The sequence below is a fragment of the Empidonax traillii genome, unplaced genomic scaffold (genome assembly GCF_003031625.1).
Source record: "Empidonax traillii isolate 1590-97213 ecotype Southwest subspecies unplaced genomic scaffold, ASM303162v1 scaffold3029:size16250, whole genome shotgun sequence".
NCBI classification, from domain to species: Eukaryota; Metazoa; Chordata; class Aves; order Passeriformes; family Tyrannidae; genus Empidonax; species Empidonax traillii.
Window position 1 is genome coordinate 1,716 of NW_020958222.1, and position 10,063 is coordinate 11,778.

Genomic DNA, 10,063 nt, shown 5'->3' on the forward strand with positions numbered 1-10,063 from the left:
CACTTCACGTGCCAGGCACTGAACTTTTCCATGTTGTGCACATCATCTCTGTGCCAACAGGCCATTGGCAGGAAGCCATCAGCAGTTGTCTCTCTTTCTCTGCTTCTTCTTCTCCCTCTTCCCCTTTCTCCAGATGTCACTGAATCCTGTGTCGAATCTGGCAGAAGCAGCTAAGCTAAAAAGTCCACACGAAGGGCCTGCCCACCCTACAGCTCTATTATATGCTTGCAGACTTCTCTGGTTCCAGGGCAGAAGCAAAGAAGTCATGTTCTTTTTTAAAAAAAAAAAAAAAAAATTAAAAAATTAATTTATCTGCTTTCATTTCTTTTGCTGCTGGTGCTCGCATCACACACAGAGTCTGGCCACTGGGGTATGGAGATGGAACCTCTTGGAAAGCTCAGTGCTGCTGTCCATCACAGCCTCTGCCTGGCTGAGGGAAAAAGGAGATGCTTTGGAAGATGCAAGTCTTTCAAAGGACACTTAAAACCACACGAGTCACTTGAGGTGGGCGGGAGCACAGCACATCCACGCTTTTTTCTCGTGCTCTTCTTCCCAGCTCCGTGGCCTTGGTTGAAAAGCCGCTGTCCCCGCTGGGGCACAACTCGTGTGGCTGCCACTTGTACCTCAGGATAGCCCAGAAGTCCTTAGACCTATTCTATCCGACCAGTCTCAGCCTTTTATTTATTTTTTTTTGCCCCCTTTTTTTTTTTAATCCCCCCCCCAAAGTTTTTATTCTTTTAATATTAAAAAAAACAAACAAAAAAAACCAAAAAACAAAACAAAACAAAACAAAAAAAAAACCAAACAAAAAAAGTCGACTCCTCTCAACGTCCGCAAAACCTCAGAGCGAGGAGGCTCAAATCCAAAGGGTCCCTTTCCTCCCCCCTGCTCTTTATTTGCACGTGTGGACGTCGTAGACTCGTATGCACTCCTGGCACCGCACGTAGCAGCACCAGTGGAAGATGCAGTGGCACTTCTCCTTGCGCTTCTCAGTCCTCGTGTTGTGGCCGCGGCCGCAGCACAGCAGGTCGCAGCCGTCGATGCCGTGCGAGGTGACGTTGCAGATCCTGTCCCGGGTGCCGAAGGAGCCCGTCTCGGGGTTGGGCTCGCAAAAGTTCGGGGAGTTCTCGTAGTACACCAGGTCCTTCTCGGTGGGAGCCTTGAAGAAGTTGTACTTGGGCCGCAGGGTCTCGACCCAGCCGCGGGACTCGCGGTGTTTCTCCACCACCATCTCCGAGGCGCTGTCGTACTTGTCCTTGAGGTAGTCCCCGATCACCCTGAAGTCTGGCTGGGACCACCAGCAGGTCTTCACTTCGCAGCTGCCCGAGAGGCCGTGGCACTTGCACTTGAGGTGCATGAGCTCAATGATGGACTGGAGAAGAGGAGAAAGGCAAAGGGGAAGGAAAGGCATTAACCTGCAATCAAAACACTTCTGGCACACTGATATTTAGCCGTGGTTTCCTAAAGAATTGCCAATTATTTCATCTATTCGCATTTCATCTATTCGTATTTCACCCATTCACATTCATATTTCATATACTTGCACGCTTGTGAACAAAAAAAAATCACCTCATCTCCTCAGTCAATGCCCTGCTCTGAGGCCGGATCTAAGGAACGTAAATCTTCTGCAGCTTTGTTGTTTTCTGATTTTGTTGTAGTTTGGATTCCCACCTCAAATTTAAGCATATACCAAGAGCTTCCAGAAGGGGATAAAGGGATTTCTGAGCATATTTAACTCATATCAATGCTCACGTGGGAATATTGCAGTGCTGTCACCCAACGATTCAGGCACACCTTGGGCAGAGAAGCGAAGTACACACAAAACTGCTCCAACAATGTCTCCATAAATAAAATATTCAGCTGTCCCACAGGAAATGAGGAAATGTGAAATTTCCTAACTCTCTAGGACAGAATTCAACGCTTTACCCAGAACAGAATCCTGCCTTTTACATATGTTTTATGTTTACTTAATCAAACAAGGTTCTAGTCTTGCTGTGGCTACATCCAGAAACCAAAACATAATTTATTGTCACATTTAAGCCATTTCAGAAGTTAAAAAAAAAAAAAAAAAAAAAAAAAAAAAAAAAAAAAAAAAAAAAAAAAAAAAAAAAAAAAAAAAAAAAAAAAAAAATAGGAGCCCAACTTCTGCTTTTGAAAGGCTCAAACTTCAACACCAAACACTGTCCTGGAGCAAATGCAAAGGTGATTATCGACCCCCAGGAGGTGACTATTTGGTTTTACACCTCTTATGAAGAAATTAGCTTTAACGTTTCCAGAGGTGGTTGCCCTCCAGGATTCCGAGGTGGGAGACGACCTTATGCAACAGGCTCGATAATCTGCATTTTCAGACCGATCAGCAAATTTCTGGGTACGTGAACAGACTCGTGCCAGGCTGAGGCCAAGAGATTTGCCATGAATCAGCACCTTGGTGCTCACCAGGTGCTTTCCTGGGTTATTTACGGAGTATCACCCGCCACAAAGAGGTTGTAATTAGCGATGAGAGGGAACCACAACATGTTTGGTTCGTATAATCACGCTGAACTTAATCAAAACTGCTGGCGGAGTGGCAGGGCTGGAGTTCCGATGGGAACTGCGATGAAACGTTGCCTGTGGCTCGGGTTTAGCTGGGAACACTTGGCTGTGGAGGACTGGAAGAGCTACTCCATGAGTGCAGGCGTGGTGAGAATGGAAAAGTGCTTTATGAAACACTAGGATTTTTAGATCCTTTGACACCTGTAAAATGGCCTAAAGTAACTCAGTGTCAAAGAACAGGGTTTACAGTAAAAAGGCCCCTGCAGGCCTGTGATCAGAGCTCGTTTTTCCCAAGGATTCTCACTTTAAAGCAAATCCCTCCTTTCCACTCTACGCATCCTCTCCACAATCCTCCTTTGTCCCGTTATCTATCCCAGAAACTTCCACCAGCAATGCACAATATCTGGGGTTCCCTGGGAGAATTTAGGCCAGAGCTGGAGGAAACCACATGATTGCTTGTGGTTGTCCACACTGGAGACAGTTTTAGTTTCTGGTGGTATTTCTTTTCCAAAAGTCGTATTGGAAGGGCTCTGCTGTGGTGGGAGGTGGGACAACTCCCCTGGGATTTCAGGGTGCCCACCTGAGGAGCTCACCCCAAAGTCCTGCTCTGCCTGAGCACAGTTGTTTCCTAGCACAGCACAGCTGTGGTGGCTTTGCCCTGATGTCCTCCCAGCCATGTGCCAGACCTTCTGCTGAGGGAACAAGGCCATATTAATCTGCTCTTTGATATCTCAGAGAAGCTGCATCCCGGTCTCCATCAGCAAGGACTTCGTGCTTTGAGTTTCACAAATTGTTTCCCACAAAATACACTCTTTCTGGAATTTATGGGATATTCTTGAGAGGAAAAAAAGAATATCCTCTTAGTGGGATTATTCCACCCAGGGAAAAGGTCCCCTGTGTGAGGCAGCCACTGTGATGGGGGAAAGATTTTTTGTGCTTTCTTTTCCCTGACACATTTTTTCCCCTTGGTTGTTTGAAGTAAAACCAGCTTTAGGGCATGGTCTAGGTTTGATCAAAAGGTACTACAGCCACACTGCCTCTAATTTGCTTCAGATATTTCCTGGGAAACAGAACAGTGCTGAGAAGAGGGGTGGTGGGAAATGGTCCCCTGTTCTTCTCTTCCCTCAAGCCTGCAAAGCAGAGAGGTCATCCCATGGGGATGGACAGCTGCACTCCAGCTGGGATTCAGTTGTCTAAACACCTGCATTTAATGCCATTTTTGAGTGTCAAAGGGATCATAAGGCATTGGCTGGACCAGATGATCTCCAGAGGTTCCTTCCAACCCCAGCCCTTCCGTGACTCTGGGATCAGCCCCAGGATGGCAGATCTGCAGGAGACACGCTGTCTTCCCAAGGACAGGTTGGATACTTCAAGATATCTCAGCTTATGCCAAAATGCATTTTCTTAAGCAGCTGAATCCACTCCCTAAGCCCTGATCCACCTGAACTTCAGACATCCTATAGCCAATGGATGGGAACAGGCCCAGTTAGGGCGTTGTGATTGAATTATTGATTCTAATCATGGAGCCACAGAATGGTTCGGTTTGGAAGGGACCTTAAAAACCATTCAGTTCCAGCTCCCCTGCCGTGGGCAGGGACACCTTCCACTAGACCAGGTCGCTCAAAGCCTTGGACACTTCCAGGGATGGGGTGTCCACCACTTGCTGATGCCCTCACTAAGCTGGGATGAAATCCCATCCTAGACCTGTCCAGATCCATTCTCTATAATAAAGACCTCTGGACTACTGACTCCAAGGCAGACATTTGCATGTGGGTGGGTGAATTTACCTGGAGCCTTCATGGATCACTTCCATCGATCACCTCCCTGACAAGAACTATTACCATCTTTCTGAGACGTAAACCTGCCCAGACACAGGACTGGTCGCTCCCCCTCCATCCCCTCCCACGGTTCATCACGGCAGGCAAGAAAACACGAACGGGAGGTGGGGAAAGGCAGAACTGAGAAGTCCTTACGGTCCTGCCGGCCTCGTTGTTGTGCCGGTTCATGGCCGAGCGGGCGTCGGGCCTGTTCTCCCGCGCGTCCGCGAACTCCCGGGACACCATGCTCCCGAACTCCACGTCCTCGCTGCAGCCCCCCCACTTCCAGCCTTCCCCGGGGGAGCCCTTGTGGCGGGTGTCGCAGCCGCAGATGGTGGCGGAGCCCTCGGCGCAGGACCTGGTGACGGCGAAGGCCACTCCGGCCGAGGCGATGGCGTGGACGAAGGCGGATTCCCTGGTGGCTGCGGGAGAGAGAAAGCGGGGAAATGAGGGACCGCACGCGGGGTTTGGTCAGCCCTGTGATCGTCTCCTCTCTCTCTCCAGGGCGTGGCAGGAGGCCAGGAAACTCTCCTCTTCCCTGTGGTCTGGCTTGGACCCGCTCCAAAGAGGGTTTTCTTTTCACTAGGAAACCAAGCTCCCGCGCAGGCAGGACCGGGCTTGACTCGGGGCCGCTGAGGTCAGCCAAGCAGCTCCCACTCGGGTCATCCCGAGGTCTTTGTAGAGGGCCAGGGCACAGCAAAGAGCTGGGCAAGCCTGGGTTTCAGGGGGCACCGGGAATATTCCGTGTGGTGCTTTGCAGCCAGTGCACCACAGGGCCATAACCTGGGCCGTGGGCTTGGCTTCAGGTGCACAGAGCCAGGGCGTGTTCCCAGAGCGTGGGAAATGCAGGTCTACACTTAACAACAGCCTGCACCCTTAGTGGTGGGACCAGCACCGGGTAAAGCACCTCCTCTTCCTCCACTGGGAGAGCTGCTGATAGCTGGAAAAGGGAGGAAAATGCCAGGATGGACAGATAGTCCTCACTCCTTGCTGTGTAAACTAAACACTCTCCTCGCCCTCCATCCTGAGGCCACCTTTCCTTTCCCTAGGGTGTGTACCTGCTCAGTGACACTGCTCAGTGCATGGCATCTTGCACCTGCCCAAAGTCTTCCCTCACTTGCCTAATTAAGGTCCCTGCCAAGGGGACTGGAAAGGAGCTTTCCTTTTCTGCCCCTTGCCTCGGGCTGGTAGGAGGGATCGGCCAAAGGATGTCACAGCTAAAGGCTGAGGAGTTTTAATCTCTGAAGTCCTTCCATCACAGCCTTTCATCCCAGGTGGAGCTGAGTGAGGAAGGGGAGCTCAGCACTGGCCTGGCCTGACTGGATGTCAGGGCTTTTTCTGCACTGGGCCAAAATGAAAACCAAACGTTTCAAACTGCTTTGCAAATTTGGAATATACCAAAAGATTGGGGTTTATTCCCCCTCTCCCCCATCCACCCCACCAGTTTTGGTTTCTTCACTCACAAGAAACCACCCTGGAATTCAACACCACACCTCAGAAATCACCCCTGCTATTTGGCTTCACTAAAATGGTATTTTTGCCATAAACAGGGCTGCTCTCAAGCCCTTGAGGAAATTCAAAGCAGACACAACAGTTCTGATAACTGGCCTCCTTCAAGCTCTTACAGCATTCCCCACAGGAGCTCACCCTGTGCCTATAGACCAGTTCTCCAAGAAATCATGTTGTTTCTGACCCCTTTCAGATGATTCTGCCACAACAGTGTTGAAATACGAGTGGATCCAAAAGGCACGAGGTCACACTTTCAGCTGAAGCATCTTCACCAACTTCTACTGAGCTCTGTATCAGCTGACTACTCAAAACAACTCAGACCTTCTCTGCACCGTATTTTGCTGATCTGAGCTTTCCCTGGGCGTTTTGGCTTCGTCTTTTACCCTCCAGATGCTTCCAGGCTTTACTAATGCAAAGAGTTTAATACACCCAGCCAAAAAAAGTCAACATGTTTTTCGGGGAGCAATCAAGACTGCAAAGCAGTCGTGGCTGGATTGCGAGGCTTAAGCAAGAACTTAAGCTTTGCTTTGGGAAGACTACCAAGCACAACAACATGCAAATGAAATAACGTGCATGAATTTACAAGCTGAAGGTATGAGCAATGTCCTGGAACATGTTTGCCTATGCACATGGGGAGGTTAATAAGTCACCAGGGGCTAGAACTTAAAAAAAAAAAAAAAAAAAAAAGGAAAATGCAGGAACCCTCAGGTCCCCAGTGTGATTTTGAAAAGCCCTTGTTCAGCATCTGTCCAGCCTGGAGGATCCCAGCATCCTGCAAGTGATGACCGTGCAGTTCATGACTGAAAACTCAGCTTGGAGCACGAACAGATGAGTCTGGTTTTGACAGGACTCGGGACTTGCCTGAGTCCAGGTGGGATTCAGAACCCAAATTCTGGGAGTCGAGAGCTTCATATGATCACTCCAAGGACGCTTGACCAGCCTTGGGGGTCTTTGAAAAGCAAAGGCTTCTTCTCACAGAAGCCACTCAGATAAGCTGGTGGTTTCAATGTCATCACAGCGTGGAAGGGTATCCAGAGTGCCTGACCAGCAAAGGGCTGACACACCTTCCACCTCCTCCCACTGTGGCCTAACTGATCTTGAAACCTTTTCATAGAATCACAGAATGGTTGGGTTGGAAGGTCCCTTAAAGATCATCCAATTCCATCATTCCCAAGTCTTTCTGCTCAGGGCTGCTCTCAATCCATTCTCCACCCAGCCTGTATTTGTGATCCTGGGGATTGGCCACCAAACCCAGTTATCCCCAGTTTAGAGGCAAAGATGCTGTGTTTACCTCCCATCTGTTGGGAGCCACCCCTTCCTCTGCTCAGGAGAGACCTGATCCAGGCCTTTGGCTTGCTGGGAAGGTGCTGTAGGTGCTGAACTGATGTTTGCAAATGCCATGGAGACCCCCTGTGCCTGGAAGAGGAGGTGTCTACAGCCAGGGTGTTGGTGCATGGGTTTGTCTCCTGCGTGGCTCTGGGAGGGGTGGCTTTGGCTGGGGAGTCTGTAGGTCTTGGATCTGATTTTGGATTCAGCACGAGCTGAATTAGCTCAGCACAGACAATGAGGGACTGGAGCATGTCCAGAGGAGGACAACTAAGTTGGGGAAGGGTCTGGAGCACAAGTCTTAGGAGGAGTGGCTGTGGGAGCTGGGGATGACAAGCCTGGAGAAGAGAAGGCTCAGGGAGGACCTCGCTGCTCCCTACAACTACCTGAAAGGAGGTTGGATCCGGGAGGGAGTCGATCTCTTCTCCCAGCTATCAGGTGACAGGTTGAAAGGAAACGGCCTCAAGTTGTACCAGGGGAGGTTTAGGTTGGATATTGGGAAAAATCTTCACTGGAAGGGCTGTCAGGCATTGGAACAGGCTGCCCAGGGCAGCGGTGGAGCCACCAACCCTGCAGGGATTTAAAAGACATGCAGGCGTGGCACTTGGGGACATGGTTTACTGGTAGATGTAGCAGCTCTGGGTTAATGTTTAAACTGGATGACCTCAGTGGTCTTTTCCAACCTTAAGGATTTTACGGTTCCTGTACAGGTGAAGAGCTCACCAAACCCTGGGGAGCTTCAGGCCACACAGCCTGAAGAATTTCTGCCTTTGCCAGGAGTTGGTCCCGGCTGAACAAGCAGTTCCAGGAACTGGTTGTGGATACCGAGCCCTAAAATCTCAGTACCCATTACCTGAACTCCCCACTGGTTTTAGCCCTTACCAAAAGGGGGTAAAGGGCATCGGGGAGGGGGGGGGGGGGTATTGATAGGATTTGCCTGGAGAAGCACCGATTATTCTCTTCCCAGAAGGAGCCCGGGTGCCTTTTACAGCCTCGTATACGATGTAATCGCTCCCCTGCTTTTGAAATGCAGCCACCCCTGGGGTGGAGAGCAGCCACCACTTAACAGCACACAACAGGAAGCGAAGAGGTTGTATCTGATCGTAACTACCTGGGGAATGCGGGCGGGCAGGGCAGAGGAGAGCCGAGATCTGGCCCCGGGGGCGGGGGGCAGCGAGGTGAGGAGTTTTTGTCTCTCGAGAAAAAAAAAAAAAGTCGCAGCCCCGGATCTCTTGATGGCTCCGCGGGATTAGGGCACTGGGTTTACGCCTCCTGCCCCCTGAAGTTAAGGCGCCGGGTTCAGTCTTGACGCAGATGGAGCGGTGCCATCGGTGAATCACGTCCTGCCACCTCCCGAGTTACGGGACCGTCCTGCCCTGGCGAAGCAGCCCCGACCCTGCCCAGCATTTCGGAGCTCCCCGGGGTTGTAGCCGGGGGCGGCGTGGCCGCAGGAATGGAGCAGGAGTGGATAGAGGTGGAGATAAGCCCAAGGAAAGCACGCACTTGTAATGGAAATGAGGGGTTATTAAGGTGCCGAATAAAAATGCGAGAGATTCGGCGAAGATAGCAGGGAAGGCGGCCGCGTGTTTGTCAGGTCGCCTCATTCCTCTCTGGGTGGTGCTGGTGGCAGCTCGTTAAGGACTTGAGCTTCTGGAAAGTCATCTGGTTAACAGGGACTAACATCTCACGGGGATGTTGACTTAGAGAGCGTTTTAACCACTTGCTTTTCAGAGCAGCACAAGGGATTGAATATCTGAGACTTCCAGAGGGCCCTTAGGGATGTTTGCAAAAGTCTCCAATTCACTGGTCACTTCTGGAAAACGGGTTCCTAAAGTGCCCAGACTGTGAGTCTGAGATCCTGAATGTCCCCTGAACACCCTGGGCACAACATCTCTGACCACCACATCTCAGCAGCAAAAAACCATCTCGAGGTGCAGAAACACAGCTGAGTGTTATCAGTGGGATAATTCAGAGGCCTGAGCATGAGGTGACCCGAGCTTTGCTCTCCTGCTGTCACAGGGCTGTTTTATGTGACTTTGGGCAAATCCTGTGGTCGGTCTGTGCTTCTGCTTCCTTATCTGCACACCTGAGGACAGTCCTGCTTATCTCCTGCGGGTGCCTGCAATGCCAAATTCAGCGAGGTCTTCAGAATTGCAGGCAGAAGGTGTTGGGGATGAGCAGGGGGGTCATCAGGTTGTGGGTGAGGAAGTCAGATGAATAACTGTATAAATATCTCAACTGTCCAATATATGAAACCTGCTCTCCTGTGCCCTCCTGCCCAGACAGTGACTTATTTTCCCTGAATCCTTCTCTGAATGACTAAATGATTAACCCCAGGTCAGGTAAATATCCCAGATATGTGGGAAGAAGGACTATGGTGACACAGAAGAATTAACATAATGGTTTCTTTTGCTTGTAAAAGGCTTAAAAGTCCCTTTTTACCATACCTGTACCATAACACTGAGCCCTGTTGTCCCTGTTCCTGACACCCTAAATCTTTCCTTACTCCCTGCACAGTGGCAGTGGAAAAAAGAAGGAAGAAGGAAGGGAGAGAGAGAGGGAGGAAGGAAGGGAGGGAAGGAAAGAAAGAAGGAAAGAGAGAAAGAAAAAGAAAGAGAGAGAGAGAAAGAAAGAGAATAAGAAGGTATCTTGTTGCACAGAAGGAAGCAGAGCTTAGCAGCTGCAGAACAGACAGCCAAACAGCAGAGATGGATCCTCTTTTAAGGGTTTCCTACTCATGTCACTTTTCTAGGTGGTTCTCCTGAAGCTTTGGAAGCTCCTTTGCAAAAGCAACATGGATATTTCCAGGACAACTCCTGACCCTGCTCTGTGAAGACAAACCTTCCACCCCACCAATCCTTGTCACCATCCTCTTTGAA

General features: G+C 50.1%; 1 protein-coding gene across 1 annotated transcript; it reads right to left on the reverse strand.

The window, feature by feature from the left end:
- Positions 1-875: 875 nt before the first annotated feature.
- LOC114072342 (protein Wnt-3a) lies at positions 876-4,820 on the reverse strand (the record flags this gene model as incomplete). The annotated part of the gene is made up of 2 exons (XM_027910250.1): positions 876-1,372; positions 4,506-4,820. Coding segments are annotated over 2 exons (795 nt in total), but the record flags the coding sequence as incomplete, so codon positions are not given.
- Positions 4,821-10,063: the final 5,243 nt, after the last annotated feature.